Source organism: Eleginops maclovinus, chromosome 1 (genome assembly GCF_036324505.1).
Source record: "Eleginops maclovinus isolate JMC-PN-2008 ecotype Puerto Natales chromosome 1, JC_Emac_rtc_rv5, whole genome shotgun sequence".
Classification (NCBI taxonomy): domain Eukaryota; kingdom Metazoa; phylum Chordata; class Actinopteri; order Perciformes; family Eleginopidae; genus Eleginops; species Eleginops maclovinus.
Genome location: NC_086349.1, coordinates 19,612,630 through 19,632,438, shown reverse-complemented (window position 1 = coordinate 19,632,438; position 19,809 = coordinate 19,612,630). Strand labels below are relative to the sequence as shown.

Here is a 19,809-nt window from a genome sequence, read left to right as displayed (position 1 = left end):
ACCATAAGAACAAAACAGGCCTCTCTAGAAGCAGCAACCAGTCTGACTAATATACCTTGGCATGGTTGTTATGGAGACATCTAGAGCTTGAAGGGACAATTTTAAAGAAAAGCCACACACTAATTTTGCTCTCAGACAACCTAAATAAGAAAACAAACCCACAACGAGCAAATGTGGAAAAGCAGGAATTTGGAGAGGAAGTACCCAATCCATTCGATAGCCATCACTTACTCCTCTGTCTCTCTCTCACATATGAGGGGGTAATGAAACAGCATACTATGTGCTGGTTTGAATCAAGCTGGCTGGATAAATATCTGATGTTAATGCATGAGACTTGGCAAGAAACCTAACCCTGAACTCTATTAGCAGATGCAACACGTGGCAGATGGCACACACAATGCAATGACAAATGGCTACTTTATATCTAAATAAGTGAAATACATCTGTGTGCCATGAAGCAGATTCAGCCTTGGATAAAGGCCATCAGTAATCACATCAGCCACAAGACCAGTGTGACTTACTTTCCATGATTCTCTAATATATTAAATAAAATGTTCTCTCGAGCTGCTGTGACCCATCACCCTATCAAAAGAAATGGACTCAGTCCCAACCGTCTCTCGTCTCTTTCTCTCTGAAAAATCTAAATTCTTCCTTTACAGCTTTCTGCAGCCTCGGCCCTCGACTTTGCGAGTCTCTGTGGTCAAATCCATCTGTGTCAAAGCCTGTCAAAAATAGTCACAATGCAGCAGCTCCCAGCGTAATTACACAGTGCAGTGGAGGAACCAGTGTCACCTCCCTCTCTATTGCCAAGACACTCCAACAATGATCTTTCCAGGATTGAATGCAAACTTGCAACTACTTTCAGAATATAAACAAAAGTTGGAGCAAAAGTGTTTATTTGTATTTTATCTTCCCTGCCTTTCCTAGGGAAAAATAAACAATATATACTCAAATTAAACACAGAAACTCATCTGAAACATACTGTAAGTAGGGCAGTTGATGTGACTGCATTATTTCTAGAGCTAATTCAAATATAACGATGTGTTTATCTTTCCATAAATCTTACACCACCTGCTAATGTTGTGATTATTGACACTCAATCTCCAATTGTTGCTGACAGCATTTTTTCTGATTAAATGCGTAAAGTGGTCCAAGGAAAAAAAATAAACATTTATCATCCAGAACTTCACAAAACTACTTGCATTGATCAACAAAATAAACCAGTGGAGGAACTGAAACCAACTAAGCTAACTTTAATCATTATTGACTGGAATAATGTTGTTGTCTGAAGGGATGTCTCCAGATTAGATTGAAGGGAGGACCCAGTGCACTTTGAACCCATTCTGCTGTTGACTTACTCATTCTTTAGATAACACATGGTTGACATACTAGTTGCTGGCTGGTCCATCATCCACAGCTCCAGCACCTGAACATTAGCTGGTTGTTGCACAGCTGTTTAACAGAGACACACTGGAATGTGACACTCCTGGTATTATCTGGATAACTGCACCCAGTTGTATGTAAATACAGTTGTTGTGCAGGTCTCCTGCATGTAGATATCAGGAAAAAAAGTGTTGAAAAAAAAGTGCTGCTGCTTAAATTGAAGTAACAAAATATAATCCAGATCTATTATCACCTTTGACTCATAGATATCCTTAGATGAAACAGTGACAACAAGCAGTTTGTAGAAACGAGTCCAGAGCAAAACTTTAATACATAGCCTAGGCATAAAGCTAATCACTTGCTATAGAAATTAAAGCCCAAATATTTGTGAAAACAGTATGTCTATGAGAAAGTCAATCAAATTTCAGTTTTAGGGAACTTCATTGTCTCATTGAAAGAAATTCTTGAATATATGGTTCTTTTTAAATCACTGGACTAAATGGTGCATAAAAATGACTTCAGTGGCTTGAACCTTTGCCATCATTATATTGTTTTTGTAATCGTTTTTGTAAAAGGTGCCTACCCAAATTGACAAAGCTCATGACCATGTCTGCGTCGTTCAAGAAGTTGTTGTCTTGCAGGCTGGGTATCGGGGGCCCCTGGGTGGTGAAAACGGGCTTGTAGGGATAGGAGTATCTGTCCTCGTCCCCCTCCGTGGACATGGCGTTGTACAAGTCCAACATAAACATCGGGGCAGCGTTGTGCTTTCCGTGGAGGTGGGGGCGAGGCCGGTGCGGCAGCCCCAGGATCGAGAGGATCTCTCGCTGCATCTCTCTGCGCTCCTGGCTCTTCAGTCGACGGTGGATGAAACTGGAGTGGAACTCGTTGTCTAAAGTAAAGTTCGTAAAAGCGGTGTCTGCCAGAACGCAGTAGCTCCAAACCAAGAGCAAAGCCGGGGCACGTCTGTCCAAAATCGGTGCCATGGTACTCACCGTGCGTAATTGCGCCCAGTTCTGTCCGCCGAAACTCTGGAAAGTGGATATTGAACTTGTAGCAACAGGCAGCCTGTGTCCAATATCCAAAGTCAGGTACGGACCCTCATGTTGAGGGAAATGCTCCCAAACCAAACATCAACTTAACTTCAAAGTCCTTTAGATGATTGGTTTTCTGGGCAGCGTGAGTTCACGCGGACATCTGTCCTCATCCGCAGCCAGTGGCCAACAACTACCAACTGTAGTGCAACCTGCGACTGCAGAGAGGACGCTGCGAGCACAAGCGCTTCACCGGGAGAGACACGAGCAAGTTGTGAGGAGGAGGCGCTGTTTGCTGGGAGGAGCAGGAGAGAGAGAGAGAGAGAGAGAGAGAGAGAGAGAGAGAGAGAGAGAGAGAGAGAGAGAGAGAGAGAGAGAGAGAGAAAGGGGGGAGAGAGAGAGAGAAAGAGAGAGAGAGAGGGGGAGAGAGAGAGGGAGAGAAAGGGGGAAAGAGAGGGAGAGAGATAGCGAGAGAAAGGGGGAGAGAGAGAGGGAGAGAAAAGGGTAGAGAGAGAGCGAGGGGGGATGCTGTTTCTAATAGGGATAGAGAACATTTTGGCCTTTATAACCAGTTGGAGAATGCTTTTGTGCAAATACAAAATAGATTAAAACGGGTTGTGTGATAGCGCTAAAGTGTATGATGAAGCACATGTTGTCATATTTCCCACAATACCAATAGTGCACCTTTATGCTCTTGTTGAATCAATAAAGACAGAGGTCCACCCAGTGACAATAGGCCCCTGAGTGTTAGTGTGTGTATGGAAAATAACAGACTTCATTTCAGAGAGTAATTATTTGCCTGTGTGGGTAACTCCAATACTTTGGGAGAGGTTGCAACATGAAATGGAAAAGCTGTAATAGTTACTGTTACTAATCTGCAGGTGCACCCGAGTGAATACCTTGGTTCATGTGGTTGTGAGACTTTAACAAGTCAGCTGTCTTTGTATCACAGAAAAAAGCAGTATTAGAGCCTCCAAAGGGCCATTTCATGCCACATTTCTGAAAATATCCAAGCTTTCTATCCCCACTGCTGGTGCAGGAAGTTTGTGACAAAGGCAGCGGCGCACAGACACAAAGCAGACTGCGAAGGTGGGGTGCAGATGTTTGGCAGCTGCTTCAACCCTCCATCTGCCTCACTGGCCCCAGCACCTCTTAAACACCAAACTTTAATGGAACGCTCCTGACCCTCTTGTGCGCTGTGCTCTCGCTGACACAGGCCGGGCGATTTCAGATGCACCAGGAACCAACGCTTTATCTAGACAGACCTCCTAAAACCTGTTCACTACCCAGAGTGGAGTTTTAAAGGCTCTGCAGTTAAGATGTTTTAGGGCTATAGCTTGCCAGGTGATTTTTATGGCAATACAATTTGACTTCAATGGCACAGCACGAGATGCTGCCAGACGGCTTAAGCTATGATTGCAAACAGAGGAAGGGAGGAAAGGAGGCAGAGCTTGTCTTGGGGTCTTCTACACTTAACTCACCTTCCTGCCCATTTAATGTGGTCGTTCTTGTCTTCAAAGGCATTTCATTTGTCTGTTTTCCAATGACAATTCAACATGGCTTCAAGCCTGAAAGCCTACGCAGCCTGCCACTTCTCTTTCTGTATATCTAATCCACTTTTTGCTTTTAAATGGGCTTTCAGTAGTAGCCTGTAACATATAAACATTTCTATCCGGTGCCTCAGATAGAATCAGCTAATGGCCGCAGGTGTTTACATTACAGCCGTTTCCAACAGGGGACTTGAAAGGGTCTTGGTTTCAGTTATAACTATACATCTGCCTGTCTCTCTCACTTTCCTTTCCCTTTCTCATTGTCTTACACTTATTCTCTTGCCCTCTCATCCTCACTGTAAGGTTGGCGAGGTCAAACCCCCCAGTTTCCCTCCAACATCCCCCAGCCCTTTGCTCAGTTTGTGCCCAGAGAGGGGCTGACTATCCTGGGCACGATAATAGGAACAGACCCCCCTTTGTTTGGGCCTCCATGGGCCTGATGACAGTCACAGTAAACAGTGGGCACAGGCTGAGGCCAGGCTGTGTGAGCTGCACTGAGGGGCCTTTGACAAGGAGAACTAAAGCAGAAAAGCAGAACAAATAGTGTTTGAACCTCCGTCGACGAGACACACAAAGAAAAAAAAAAAACTGGCAAAAGAATAAAAACATTTTTCGAAAGTATTTCACAGTTTTGTCAAAGATGCAAACAACCAATTCCCCATTAAGACATCAGGAGACGCAAACTGTTTTAAAGTAGTAAAATATATCGCGCAATATACCTGCCTTTTGTAAAAAGTGGACATACTTTTGCCAGGAGAGCCAGTGTAAATCACCCGAGGGCCGAACAGTGCTGAGCTGCTGAACAACCATGACGATGAAGTCTTATTCTTTTAGGGCTTACAAAGGTGAGCTCATAAAGATCTTTATTTGTCATATTTATGGTCAGTTGCTTCTTCCTGTTCTCTATTTAGGCAGTTATTAATCTCAAATTTCATTTAGTTCAAAATCAGACTCTTGGCCCAAGGCATTTTGAGTGCACACACATACACTCTTCCTACTATGATCTTAGACAATCTTCACAAATACACACACCCTCCACTCCAACAGGTTGGAGCATGATACTAACCTCAGAAGAAGACCACACAGTAATGCAGTGAAACATCCCTGGAAACTCTTTAAAACCCCACACAAACACAAGAAAACACATTATACTTCTCCCTCTTTCTTTTCCTTTTTATGTATGCTAAGAGTTCCTTTTCCCATATGTCTTCTTATCTCTTTTTAGGAGCTCAAAGCATGTGGTCAGAGGTCAGATTAATATTTATTTCATGTGTTGCCTCAGAGAGCAGCAGGCAGCAGTCCTTTGAAGACCTGTGCATGCAGGGAGGCGGATGAGGTTTGGTGGAGGGGGGGTCTGACCGAGCAGACCCACAGACGATACAGTAAAACTTCTTTCAGTGTAAACTGACCCGCAAATGAAGCAGTGTGGGGTCGGGGTGCAAGGACAAGAGAGGGTGGAGGCACATTTTTTCCTCTCCCCGTCTGCCTGTCCTGTCCGCCCTTGTCTACGTTTTTGGCGTATCCCCACTGTGTGCACTGCACAAACCAGCGGCCTGTTAAAACAGCCAAACCAGGTGGAGCTGAATTATTGCAAATGTTCTCTTCTGGTGTCTCACACTTCCAGGGGCCTCATGAACATATGAGACACAGCTGTGAGACAGGCAAGAAAAAGAGGGGGTTGGTATATGAAACAGCTTCAAAATAGTTCACTCGGTAAATTCAATTTAAGTTTTGGGTTAAAGGAATTTTTAACAGTCCGCATTCAGTGTTGAATTATGGAATCCGAGTGCACTCCCCTTATCAAAGCTATTAAGTTTCGCATTTATTCAAAATACACATCACTTGATGGCTATAGGACCTAAATGTTTAGCCATTTAGACTACTTATAAAGCTCAGAGACTAATTTCCATGTATAGTGCAGGTTAGAAAATATTCAATATTCGCTTAGCTTTTCTATAAACAGCACTTTACAAATATGGAACAAAATCAAAATCTTAACTCCCGCATATCTATACACCCGTTTTTAATTTCTGCATATTATTTGTAGGATTCAGTTTCGTTAGTGCATTACATGTCTGAATAACGTCAGGGATTCTATGAGGAGCACATAATGCTTTTATTTGAAATGCTGCAGATTGCAATCCTTCTTCCCATCACTCAGTACCTACTTTCGCCTGTATCCGGCATATTCTGTCACTACTGCTTCTGTCTGCAGCCAGATATGGTGCAGGGGAACACCAGAGCAGCTCGGATCTGATTCATAGCTCTCAGCAGTCCAGCCAGACCCATCAGTTATAGCTGGTGTCACTGAGATACCGTTTTAGCAAAGCTTTCCAAAATGCCTGGCTTAGTAGAGATTGTCCATTGCAGGATGTTATCACTCAGGCACTCTGTCACTTGTGTCATCAGCATAGAGTCTGGGCTTGACGCTGAGCTGGTGTCTTCACCTAGCCAGCCACATACTTATCAGCATCCATTACTGAGGTGTGAGGGCCTGATAAAGGTCTACTCAGGTCCATGCAGCTCACGGCAGAGGTCCTATTTAGATTGTTGTCTCTGCAGAGAGAGGCCTTGCCCCTTTGACTCTTGCTCTCATCACTCTGTAAGGCTGTGTTCGTCTATCAATCACAGGGGACCCTGGGTGATCAGTCAGCTCCTCTTTAGGGGATGCTGGTCTGAGGAGCCATTACAGAGAGGCGGCATAGCCAGACTAGTCCAGGCCAAAAGCTGATGAGAAACAGAGGAACAGCAGAGCCTGAGGTAGAAAAGTGTGGGGTGGGAGGGCAGAGGAGCAGGAGGTGGATGTGCTAAACTATGTGGATTGTGAAGGGAGGGCAGCTCTGTTTTCTATTTGTGAGGATTAGGTTGACAGATCTGTATTTAGTTTCTTTGGGCCTCTAGCTGCAGCTAATCCCCCTCACCTGCAGCGAGTGCCCCCACTTTCTTTCCTCTGACCCTGCCGCCCCTTACTTCCCCCATGTTTCCCCCCTCCTGCCCAGTACAAACACTCATCCCAAGACAAGCACATGACTCGTTGCACTCTGTCTCCTCAGGTTAGGGCCTCACACTCGACACAAATCTCTCCCGGGCCAAAAGAACAGCAGGGGTCTCAGCCTTTTTGGAACAGAAGAAAAAAAGGACCCCTACAACCTGTGGTCTTCCACATGTTAAGATTTTCAGCTTGGGTGAGGGGTTGTCCATCATCACCTAGAGATAGCAATTACTCTGAAATTAAGAGCCATTACTACGGAAGCAGCTTGTCAAAGCCACTCAGGGGAAAGGGGGACCTTTGGTAAAGCTGCACATTAGGAAATATTCAGGGTCAGGTCAGGGGCACAGACCTCTTCTCTTTAGATCCCGGCTCCCACACACTCTGATCAGGCCTTCACACTGTGAAAGAAAGACCGCAGTGCCTCCGCAAACACACACAGCATGCCTGCCAGCAATTGTTGAAGGTGGGGACTGTGTGTGACCTAATAGTTTTAGAATCTAAGCATATTTCTCTGTTTTTACAATACAGTGACATGACTGCAACATGATGCAACAAAAAGACTGAAACTGAATTTGAAAAGTAATGGAAAAATATACATGTTGAATTTTCTCAAGGCTTAATATTCAGTAATGCAATTTTAATGTTTGGAGTTTAAAAGAGCCATACTTATTCAATAAGTGTCTTATTCATGAACTGCTGAACTGCCTTATAACAGAATAGGCAACATTTATAGCCCTAAAACACATGTTGGCCAGCATTATCGTTACACATAGCCAGGATCAAAATGATATCTTGAAATCACTTACACATGGCTGACAGATACAATATATATTAGCAGGGTTCGAAATAACGACACGCCCGCAAGCCCGGGTCTAGTAACTTTCTTACCGGGCTAGTAACTCTATGCACTTGCCTGCCCGTGTGTCTGGCAATTTTACAGCCCCTTTGCACGGAGCGTCTATTACAAGCATTACGGCCGTCATCGCGAACCTATTTTTGCTATTGTAAACCTCTCTTGCACAACATAAGATTGGTCTTATTTCGCACACGCTGCATTCGTGTCTTAATAATTTGTTTATTCAAATGTTTTTGTCCCTTCTGATAACCCGTAGGGTTCATGCTGTGTGTTGCCCACGATAACATGTAATAAAGTTAGCGTTCAATCTTATAGGTAAGCCACGTCATTTTACGGTGAACATAATCTTGGTTTTAGAAGTTAAGGTCACACAGGAGTATATTTGTAATGAGTTTGCCTGAATGCTAATCGTGTACACTGTTAAATGTTGGGTGATTTGTATAACTAGCACTTTTAAATCATTTGTAAAACATAAAAAATGGATGGAGATGTCAATGAGGATGTTAGATCTAGCAGTGACATACGGTGAGGTTCGTGGCTGGCGAGGCAGACACTTTCAGTCAGATTTACGAGTAGGCCTATCTTAATCACTATAAAATCTGCCATTTTGACGAACAAGGTCATAAACGTCAAAGACATAACGTAGCCTCATAACGTAGCTCAGATCAACGGCAGAACAAGCATAACCCCGACTGGTGCGCTCTCGCACGTCCCCCTCATTGAGGCAGAGCTAGCTACTGTGTTTGCCTCCCTTCTGCGTTTTCACTGCAGTTGATCTAGTAATGGCCCTATTCACTTTTGATTTTATTTAAGGTTTGTCTTAGGGATTTCGCAGATTATTATACAAAAAAACTCCAAACTCCATACACCCACCATAATAATAATAATAGGCCTATAGAAAAAAAAATGACTATAACAAGTCAACAAGTTTAGTAGTCCAAGGGCTTGGCCCTATACCACATTTAGCTCTGCCTCCTCTGCCTCCCCTGACTGCAAGTCTGTGAGTAATAGTAGTAATATAATCAGAACTAGCATTAAATGTACTGTATAAAGAATGAATAAATACATGTTCACAATCAATCTTATAGATGCTGTGCAAGAGAGGTTGACAATAACAAAGCAAAATCATGCTCCGTCAGTGGTGTGGTCTCACGCCTAACCAACCACCTGAAAAGAAAAAGAAAATGGATTTAAAGGAAGTGAATAAGGCATACGATGCCACTAAAAGGAAACGAAGTGTAGTGCCTGCATGGAAAGCAGAATTTCCTTGGTTGATTGTGGACGAAAGTGAAACTTTATTCTGCCTGCCATGTCAAACTGTATACGGCCCCCATGCTGAAACCCGACAACAGAGGGATATCTTCAGAAAGCGAAGTCAAGGTTCCTTTGTCAAAGGGTGTCAAAACCTGAAGCATGACACTTTAGTCTGTCACCAACGATCTGACGGCCACAAGGAAGCCCAGGAGAAGTATGAGGCCAGGAATAAGAAGAAAGGTGAGAGCATAGCCGAGAAGACCATTGAGACTTTGAATACTAAAGTATTTCAGAAGCTCAAGATACTCTTCATAAATGCCCACGCCCTTGCCATGCACTGCAGACCAGTTTCTGATTTCAAATGGATGTGTGAGATGGATGAGAAGAAGGGCCTGGATCTCGGCAGCACCTACAGAAATGAAAAGAGCTGTAAGGAGTTTTTGGTTGCTATAGCCGAAATCACCCGTCTAGCAATTGAAGACAAGGTAAAGAGTGCTAAGTTTATCACAATAATGTCCGACGGATCAACAGATGTCTCTGCCACTGAACAAGAGATTGTTTACTTGCACTTTGCAGTGGATGGCAAGACTCACTGCAATTTCCTTGGACTTGTACAGTGTGACAAACCAGATGCCAATGGCATCTATGATGCTATAATGCAAGCTGTAAAGCTCCCGGGGATCCCAAAGGAAGAAATGATGAAGAAGATTGTGGGATTTGCTGGCGATGGGGCGGCTGTCAACACCGGGAAAAAGGCTGGGGTGATCGCTCTCATGCGGGAAAGAATCAGTGGAGACATACTGATGGTGCAGTGCATGGCCCATAGGGTGGAATTGGCCTTCAAAGAAGCCATGAAACAAGCCTCTTTGTTCATCAAAGTCTATGTCCTCCTGGATGCTCTGTACAAGCTTTACAGGATCCCTAAACAGGCCGCTGGTTTGAAGGCAGCTTTCAGTACCACCAACATCTCCAAGATCTGGCCTGTCCGAGTTGGAGGAACGCGCTGGGTTAGCCATACCCACACAGCACTGCAAAACATGTTGCGTGGTTACCGTGCAATTGTTCTTCATCTCAGTCAAGTAAGACATTTGATAATAATAACATGTTATTAACAGCCCGATGAATTTTCTGTTGCATGAATGATATCATCTGATATCCACTGTGGCAACATATTGAAATACATTTTTGTAAATTGAAATTAAAAAAAATATTAAATGAATTGCAGGTTGCCACCACCAGGACAGCTAGTGGTATGCAAGCAAAGGCAAAAGGTCTCCTGAAAACGCTGCGCTCCAAAGATGCCATGACTTTTGCCCACTTCCTAAGTGACATTCTGGCCGTTCTCTCCAAACTGTCGAAGACGCTGCAGCAGAGAGAAGTTTGTACCTATCATGTACATGAAGCACTGAAGGCCACAATGACCAGCATCAACAAATTCAAGGACCGGTAATATAGATACATTGCTCATTAAATCATGAAGTCATTTCCTGCTCTAATTAGTTGTTTAACCACTTGCTTATTTACGTAAATGCTCTTTGCTATTGCTGGTTCTTTTGTAAATCACAACTGTTTTATGCCTTTATTTTTGGTGGTGATGGTTTTGGTGCTGGTTTCACTATTTCAGGGCAGGACCTGAGCAGCGGAAACTCCAGCAGGGAGACTGTAACTCCTTTGAAGGTCAGACCCTAACAGGGGTAGACCACTCTTCAGGCCAGATTGAGAAGGTCGTTGAGGCATTGGTTGGTTCACTAGCCCGGAGATTCAGTGACATGGGAGTTGAAGTCCTCAAAGCTACAAAAATAGCGGACATGCAGTCATGGCCTCAGGAGCATGAAGATGATTTTGGGGATGACTTCATTGGAGTGATTATCGACCACTACAGGGAGCACTTCGACAATGTTGGAGTAGATGTAAGTGCAATCGAAGCAGAGTGGACCTCCCTCAAACAAGCATTGTACGAAAACCAGGGGAACAAGATTCACTCCATGTCCTGGCCATCTGTGTTTGAGCTTTACAAGAGCACGTTTCCAAATATCCTGCATGTAATTGATCTGGTCTTATCACTCCCTGCCGCCACCTCTGAGTGTGAGAGAGGATTCTCTCAAATGAAGATTACCAAGTCCCAGTACAGGAATAGACTGAAGGCTACCACCATGACAATGCTCATGACAATTCAGCTGCACTCAGAACCTACAAAGGATTTTGATCCATCATCTGCCATTCACCAGTGGAATCAAAACCACAATCGCAGACCCAACTTCATGGAGGGAAGAAAGAAAGGCAGAATGGCAGCTTTGGAGGGAGCCAAACAAGTGCAGGAAGAGATTGATGGAGTTGACGGAGTGGATGGTGCTCAAATGGTTGCTGAAGCTGCTGGGGGTGCAGTAGTTGAAGCTGAAACCAAGGAGATAAACTCTGATGACTCAGACTGGTTTACAGACATGGAGGATAATGTAGATTCTGACGATGGTGAGATGGAAGATAGAGGTCTTGTTGGTGAGGATGAGGAATGATTGTGGTAGTCTGTTGTAGACCAATTACTACTGCTATTACAGCAAGTATTACGGTTTGTATTACCATTTTGCCTAAATGAACTGATGTTGATCGTTTGATCCACTGCTAATATTGTTCATGTCCCTTGTTCTCAGTCTGTTGTTCTACTTTAATAAATTATTGTTTGTAATCTGCTGTGTTTTTTCTTTGAAGAAAATGTAAAGCGCTGTCACTTATCCCAGCCTAAAGTATACTGATAATACAATCATGCCAAAAATAGCTGAAAACACAAATACAAAATAACAATAATGTCCAATTTTATCTTTTCTGAGCTGAAAGTCCGCCAAATCGCTTTTATTATTATTATTATTATGAAAATTGTGGTGTATGATGTGAAAACGTGATGCGCGTGCCTACGACATACATTGATTTGCTTGGTCTAGTAACTTTACACCAGGGCTAGTAACTTTTGAAAGTTACTAGCCCTGTGGTCTAGCTCCTATTTTGGCCGAATTTCATACTCTGATATTAGGATTTTCTTGGACTCTAACCACAGTCAATTATCCCCGACCCACCCTACTGTAAGGCACCACCCACACAAACAGAAACACACATACAGTAAACAAAATGTTGGACAAGTAGCAACAGGCTCACATAAAGGGTCTCATTACTGAGTGTTACAGAGGGTGCTAATGGGGATTTTACTTAACACCACCACTGTAGGCCTAGTACCTTACACCAATGGGGTGCTAACTGGCCAACACACTACATTCCTGGATGTTACTAATGGACAAAGCTTGGAAATGTTCACTGACCTTTCGCTTGAACAGTAAGAAGTGTAGCTGATTGCAGTCTTTTCCAGGCTATAGGCAGGGAAGGACATCAGTCATTTTGACAACAACTTAGTGGCAACAACACTTAATCATGCTAATTAGTAGTTGTGTGTGGCAAATGGCAATAGTACACTGAATAAATATCGAAAATAATGTCCAATATACTCTTATTTACCAGGTGGAAGTACCTGCAGTAACCCAGACCCACTGAGCTTCATATACAGTAGATCAACCTTTATATATATATATATATAGTGTATGGGATCAACAGAGGTATAGTCAGAGCCTAATGAACTACCAAGTGGAAATACTTTGAATGTTTTAGGAGTACGAACTTTGGGCTAATATGTACAAAACGATCCCCCCAATTAAACCCCATTCAGTAACAGTTAATATAAACTACATCAAAAAAGTATGTTTTGAATATATTCTTACTGTGCAAATACAGCGAAACTGAAGTTATCTGAATAATGTTCTCTTTATACATCCATTGTCCATATTCAAAACAAACAATTTAGCAGGGTGAATACTTCCGGATTTAAAAGCAGCTTTCCAAATCGCGCGAGATTTGCGCAAAACCTTTACGCGGGAACGTCCTGGCTTTCATTTAATTAATTTAGGGTCCGATGTTACTTATAATACAAAATGGGATCCCGTTTTACGGAACTGTTTTCAGAAATGGACACGCTCCGTGCTGAACTGCTAAAAAAAGTTGAAGTCATAACAGACTGCCAGCGTGGTGAAGAAGGAATCAGCCCGTAAGTTAACGTGATATTAAACTGGTTTAGCTATAGTTTCAATCCTGGTTCCCAGTGTGGTGTAACAGGTGCCATAATGGTCCAATTGGGTTCTCCATCATCTGGGGTTTTAATTTCTTAATTATAATGTAGCTTGGTAAATGATTGATTAGTTTGTCAAAATGCAATCTACTTAAAGTTAGATTTTACCCTGCACTGTTATTATGTTACCACACTGATGAGAGCTGGTTAGCTAATTTATCTCTATGGTCCCCCACTATCTATTTCTGTCTAACAAACCAGTGTAGAGTTGGTTGATTTGATTATCTTAAGACATAAGTTCATCCCCCCAATAATCTTTATTAGAACATATTGTATATAACAGGTATCTTACACAGCAAGTAGTGGACAGTAACTACATTACAGTAACATTTAACCACTTTAGTAACACTTAAGTACCATACTTTGAGGGACTTTGCCTGAGTATTTTCCCTTTTTATACTCCAGTACAATTAATATGCCACTTTTGTTGTTTTAATCCACTTACTATTTCTTAATTTGATATAAGATAAGACTTGCAAAGGGGAAAATTCAAAAGCTTCACAATAGCAGGCTATACAAATGTACTGTAATATATCAGATCCCCTTTGCTAGGTTTTTGCCAGCCTATATTCAAAGCTCTGTATCTTTTATTCCAGCAGGGAAATGTTGAACCGCATTGAAAACGTTATCCTTGGACTAGTGACAAGTCTTTCCAAAGATGAGGCCCCTGTCCTGGCACTGCCCAACAGATCCAACTGGGACAACATCAGGTAACTTTATTTAAACACGCTGTAGCATGAAAAGGTTTCTTGCCCACCCTGAATACTGCAGTCATTTTAAACACCGACTTTGTGGAGATCTGTGTAATCCATCTGACCTTTTAAAAGATAAACACAAGCAGTCATGTTGTGTAAAGAAAAAAATAAACATTTACCTACATAGGTTTCTGTAGGAGGTCCGGCCACACAAGATGATCACACTGCTGTTTAATACATCACGTCTCTCTCAATTCGGATTAAGGGTGAAGTTAGGAAACTTCCTGGGCAAACTGGTGGTGGGAAGAAAAGTAACTTCTAACTGTGGTTCAGAGAGATTGAAGTTAAATAACTTCCTGCTGCTTCAGAGATGACAGAATGATAGGAATTGAAAATCACTGGCCTACACACACCCACACAAACTCAAATAGACAAAGAGCTTTAATGCAACTAGGCTGCAGAGACCTTATGTTCACAACAAAGAAGACTGTCTGGTCTTGTTTGGATCAAACCTTGCCGCAACTTGAAGCACACTATGGTTCAGCCCTTTCAAATGTGAGAATCCCACAGATTGAGCACCAAAGGTTTCACACAGGAATCAGGATAGTGAGGTACGGGGGAGGCCAGCCTCTTCACAGGTAGCCCTGAGGGTGTGGGGAATTTCAGATGGCTTACATGTGGGGGGCTGATTTTCAAAGCTAAAAAGTAAATGACGGCTTCTTTTCTTTACTTCCCTTCCACTTAAATTTCAATATGTTTTTCTTTCATTACTTCCCACTTAAGTTTTGACAGATCCATCGGGCTTCAAATGAATTTAGAAAGTTCTGTCACCACCGTTCGGAGCGATTGTCGATCGTCTGTCGATAAATTTGGTAAGAAGACACATGCACCTCTGCTGTTATTTTTCTGTTCTTGACAACCGACATTCCTTCAAGTCAAAAAAACAAAAGTTGTACTGTACTTCATGTGGCTTTCATTTCTATTCATTGTGAACACATGCATGAACTGCACATACGGCTGTAAAAGTCCGACTTAATTTAAGGTGACAAATTGGAAGAGACAGTATATGTTGAAAAAGGCTTTTAGGGATCAGTTTACCACATGGATTTCCTAATTAGGAACAGCTTTCCCCCCACTCCAGTACTTTTTTTTTAAAGATGTGATAACTGGATAAAGTGTTCATAATAATTGATTGGTTTTATTTTTCCTCTTTAAAGCACAAATTATGAAGATTTTCCTGGTCATCTACAAACTTGTGCAGAGCAACTCCTATGCAACCAAAAGGTATTTTTCATCAGTTCACATTTCGACAGGTTTTTCTTGGTAAGCAGTTTTGTTTTGTTTTTACTCCTCAATTTGAAGATGAACATTTTTTTACTCCACAGAGACATCTATTACAACAACACACAGCTGTTTGGTTCACAGAGAAATGTTGATAGTATTGTGGACGATATCTCCTGCATGCTAAAGGTTCCTCGCAGATCACTACATGTGGTAAGTGTGTGTGTCCATGTTTATGTCAGAAACAGCGTGAGTGCATGGTGAAATACACACACAGAGTGATGCAAATGTTAGGGATATGCTTTGAGATTATTAGTTCAGGTGCCACTGATCAACTCTGTTAGTTCAGTGTGGTATTTTAAGCTTTTTTTCCTGCTTTATAGTTTCCTGAACACCTGTCGAGTAAAAAGGTTCTTTTGATCAAACAAAACTTGAATGAAAATTGAATTCAAACCTTTTCAGAAGTGTGTGTGCAAATGCCTTTGTTAATATGAGCATGCGATGACTTGCAGGTCTTACTTTTATGTCAACAGTTGGCTACATCCAAGGGGTTAATCTCAGGGGATCTGTGTTATATGGAGGAGGATGGCACAAGAATCGACTGCAGCTCCGGCACGGCTGTAAGTTCCTTCTATAACCCTGCCCCATTGATTGAAAAACACAAAGAAACATTATGCTTTTATGTAAGGTACTCTGAGTTATTCTCATGGTAAAAGGGTTTAAAATAGTATATTTACATGTGTTTACCATTTGTTTCCCAACAAGTCATCTGACAGGAAGGACTACATTTAGATGTATTTTAGTCGAACTGATCTTTAGTGTTGTATTTTGTTTTAGGCTGCTGCAGTTTCATCAAACATTGCCGGGATTAGAAGTATCCTTTGTGATTTGTGTGAGAGTTTTACACTGTTTTCACATGAATTTCCCTTCATGTCACTCTTTGGTTCCGTTGACAATGTCTTATATTGTATAACCATGGAAGCATGGTCTCTCTTGTCCTTAACCATATATAGATATTGTATCCTCTGCTAAATTCGTCATGATAGTAGAGAAGGATGCAACGTTTCAGAGACTACTGGATGACAACTTCTGCACAAAGCTGTTTCCTTGCATCATGATTACAGTGGGTTCACTTTTGTTATTTTCCCTTTAAATACATTATAGGAATGTCCGTGTGTGCATAACCCATGTGTTTGTGTCGAGCAGGGTAAAGGTGTGCCAGATGTGGACAGCAGATTGATGGTGAGGAAGCTTTGGGACACGCTGCACATCCCCACCTTCGTTCTGGTGGATGCTGACCCGCATGGTACGCAACATCTGTCTAAATTGCAAACCAGTTGCACCTGTCACACATACTTCACATACTTCCACACATTTACAAACACTTGCCCGTCTTTTCATCTCCCCACACACACAGTTGGGTTGCTTGTGCCACTTATCGAGCAGATGTTAGCACCTGTGCGCTGCGTCATTGTGCCTGGTCTGACTGTTATTTCCGCTGGTGGGATCTGATCCTGGCGGGATGGCTCAGTTACCACCAGTGTCCATACCTCTAAAAACCTTTTTTCCCATTGCATGGCGAGACACATATGTAATGCTTTACTTTGTTCTAAGCTCCGTTACACACCACGGAGGATAATTGCTCTGGTATGTCGGTGATTGCAGCGTGTCTGTGTCTTTCCCTCTGATTTTCCCAGGAATTGAGATCATGTGCATCTACAAGTACGGATCATTGGTGAGTCCTGCTATGCCACTTATTGCTGTACTGTACAACATCCACCTGGCCTGTTCAGTGTCTTTGTAAGCAATATCTAATTATCTGTAAAAAATAAACAATCATCCATCTCTATCTAAGTTAAACAGACTGTCTGGAGTGAAAATGTTGAGTGATTGTGTGGCAAAGTCTTTGTTGACCTCTGAGATGTTTGTGTAATCATCTTCGTGTTCATTAACTTCATTGTGAACATTTGTTGGTCATAACCACATTATGTAGGTACTGTATGTTGCTGATTAGTGTGTTTATTTGACATATATAATGTGTATAAGCATTTTGCGCATCTGTTTATGTGTGTTTTGGTGTGCCTTGGTTTTTCCACAGTCCATGTCGTTCGAGGCCCACAGTCTGAGTGTCCCCAGCGTTATGTGGCTAGGCCTCCTCCCCTCTGACCTCCAGAGGTTTGGACTCAACATTTGCTACTTCCTACTTCCTTCTCCTACCTCTAATTGGGATTTTATTCTATATTTGTTTTGGTTTCTGTTGCTGTCGCCCTCATTTTTTTCCCACTTCAAGCCACTGCATCTTGGAGCAGATTGAGTTTTAAGTATACGTCCCCTTAAACAAGTTAAGGCCAAAATGGCTTTTAGACATACATTTAATTGTAGTCTGTAGACTTCTCTCCTCCCGTGTTTCTCCCTAAACATACACATAATAACTCCTCAATGGGACTCTGTTGAGAATGGGAGGAGACGCACTGAGGGGACGACATTCAACAGAACTGGCGGCTGGCTGCGGTCATTTTCAGAAAATCAATTTGGTTCTGTTTAGTTAAATCAACATTTCATTCTTTAGGTTGCAGGTTCCACAGGAAGCTTTGATCCCCCTCACCAAGAGAGATGAAAGTAAACTCATTAGCCTCCTCCAAAGGCCGTACTTAACCAGCCAACCAGACTGGCAGAAAGAGGTGAGACAGAAAGTGCTTTAGGGGAGAGCTGAGGGGGGAAGATGCATAGCTGAATAAAGTGCAATGAACGGAAGGATCTGAAAATATTAGTTGGGGGGCTGAAATGTTTCATTTTTAATTGATGATTTCCTCTTCATAGCTTTTCGTGTGAGATATCATTTTAGTAGTTCTCATGTCTGTTTATTTATACCTAAGTCTTTCCAAACATAGAAAACCTCATTTTCTTTTTTTCATCCATGAAAATGTGTTCTACCAAAATACCAAATACATTAAATCGACTGGCTTGGTGTCAGTTTAAACCCTAAACTTATTATAATCAGTGGTAAATAAGCCTTATCAGTAAAAGAAAATGCTGTGAGATCATTTTGTCCATAGCACACACACCTTACCAAATATACTCCTTGCACCTACTTAAGTAAATTAACCTTTTTGTAAGTTTCCTTCCTCAAAGTTTACACAATGTTAACATCTGACACACGCTATAGGAATGTGTGTGAGAGGACTCTCCGCTCACTGATGCTGAGAATACTTAAGAGCCACTCTGTTCTTTGAGATAAACACCTGATGATTTATGCCTGTTTGCACGACTTCCTCCTGCATGCTCCTTAAATCTGTGTGTGTGCTCCTGTTGTAGATGGAACTGATGCAGCAGAGTAAGGTCAAGGCGGAAATACAGTCACTAGCAGCCATTGCTCCAGATTTCCTCACCAACATTTACCTGCCCAATAAGCTGCGATATGGAGGCTGGGTTTGAACACAATGCTGCCACCTAGCGGAATAACAAGGGAAGTGCTAATGCTGGTTGCAGAATTAAAGAAAGATCTTAAATGAATCTGTCCTACCTGATTTGCCATACAGATTGAAACATGAGTTTGTTTGGTTTGTATATTTTGTGCCTGTGTGTGTGTGTTTATGTTTTCTAATTATATTTCATAAATGTCTAATCCTATCATTAAAACTGTAATCCCTATTGACAAGTTGAAGCATGTTGTTGGCCTTGTTTATACTTCCAAGATGTTTGGACCTGCTGCAGCAACATCCCCAAACACGCTCTGTTGATCGGTTTCATTCATGGAGTTAATTATTCTACAACTGTTTCAGCATTGTCCCTCAGGCTTTACAACCGCTGAACGCTGGTGCACATATTTGAGCAGATGAGAGAGATGATTTATTGTTTGGAATTGGAATTGGCAGCCCATTCATTAATACACAACATGTAATGGCTCACCCTGCTGTTTCTTTCATAAAAATCTGTTCTCCAGTAGGTGGAGACAGTGTTCTTAGATAGGGGAATTGGGCGAGATTGTAAATTTAAAGACCCCATTAAAAATGCTCATGATACGGGTAAACTGTTGTCTGTAAGGATACACAGACCTCTTCAAGGATTATGTTAAAAACAGAGGGTCATTTTACTTTATTTGTGCTTCCTCTTCATGGATGTACTTACTTTAACCATACATTTTACAGTACTTATGTACATGGGTAATTCAGAAAACAATTTTTTAGGATAAAATCAAATTGGGCGCTGAATACATTTTACATTTCTAATGAAATATAGATATTTTTAAACCTAAAGATTCTTTGTAGTCTGAACATGTGGTTGCTTTGACTAACATGTGAAATAAAAAGGTGGAAATCCCCCTTAAAAACTTGGATTTATTTGTACTAGGGGTGGCATCTAAAAATATAAGCTCCCTTCTTATTTACTTCATTACAAGTTAACAAAAACAAAATGATCATATGTGTGTATTCAAACCAAAGAAGAAAGGACAATATCATTATCTTTATTAATATAACACTGATAAGAGCCAATGTACTTAATACTTTTACTATGAATTACAAATTCCTGATAATACCTTTGTACTTTTACTTGATGAATACGGATTAATTCTTCCACCATTAGCACACAAAAAAAAGACAT

At 41.8% G+C, this 19,809-nt stretch overlaps 3 protein-coding genes across 6 annotated transcripts in view; 2 read left to right on the top strand and 1 right to left on the bottom strand.

The window, feature by feature from the left end:
* The window catches only part of bmp7b (bone morphogenetic protein 7b), a 30,624-nt gene extending 17,668 nt beyond the window's left edge, over positions 1–12,956 (bottom strand). Inside the window, exons 1-2 of one of the 2 annotated variants that reach the window (XM_063888605.1) lie at positions 12,828–12,956; positions 12,375–12,422 (exon numbers count right to left, since the gene is read on the bottom strand). In XM_063888605.1, coding sequence (XP_063744675.1) covers positions 12,375–12,422; positions 12,828–12,879 — 100 coding nt within the window. In that variant the 5' untranslated portion in view covers positions 12,880–12,956. Of the gene's footprint in view, positions 1–1,966; positions 2,673–12,374; positions 12,423–12,827 lie in introns of those variants that run through there. The other variant, XM_063888596.1, reaches the window with a different exon arrangement.
* Positions 8,373–11,749, top strand: LOC134863054 (zinc finger protein 862-like). Its single transcript, XM_063881335.1, has 3 exons — positions 8,373–10,145; positions 10,292–10,512; positions 10,691–11,749. The coding sequence occupies exons 1-3, from the start codon at positions 8,940–8,942 to the stop codon at positions 11,577–11,579; spliced, it is 2,316 nt and encodes a 771-aa protein (XP_063737405.1). The 5' UTR covers positions 8,373–8,939; the 3' UTR covers positions 11,580–11,749.
* On the top strand, positions 12,881–18,871 carry spo11 (SPO11 initiator of meiotic double stranded breaks). Of its 3 annotated transcripts, none has more exons than XM_063888682.1 (13): positions 12,881–13,150; positions 13,831–13,941; positions 14,710–14,798; positions 15,144–15,210; positions 15,312–15,420; positions 15,741–15,827; positions 16,045–16,081; positions 16,221–16,330; positions 16,414–16,513; positions 16,905–16,942; positions 17,306–17,382; positions 17,777–17,888; positions 18,523–18,871. In XM_063888682.1, the coding sequence occupies exons 1-13, from the start codon at positions 13,038–13,040 to the stop codon at positions 18,640–18,642; spliced, it is 1,170 nt and encodes a 389-aa protein (XP_063744752.1). In that variant the 5' UTR covers positions 12,881–13,037; the 3' UTR covers positions 18,643–18,871. The 3 variants fall into 3 exon arrangements, with proteins under 3 accessions (XP_063744752.1, XP_063744763.1, XP_063744743.1); XM_063888673.1 differs by having other exon boundaries at positions 12,888–13,150; positions 13,828–13,941; XM_063888693.1 differs by lacking the exon at positions 17,777–17,888 and having other exon boundaries at positions 12,884–13,150; positions 13,828–13,941.
* Positions 18,872–19,809: the final 938 nt, after the last annotated feature.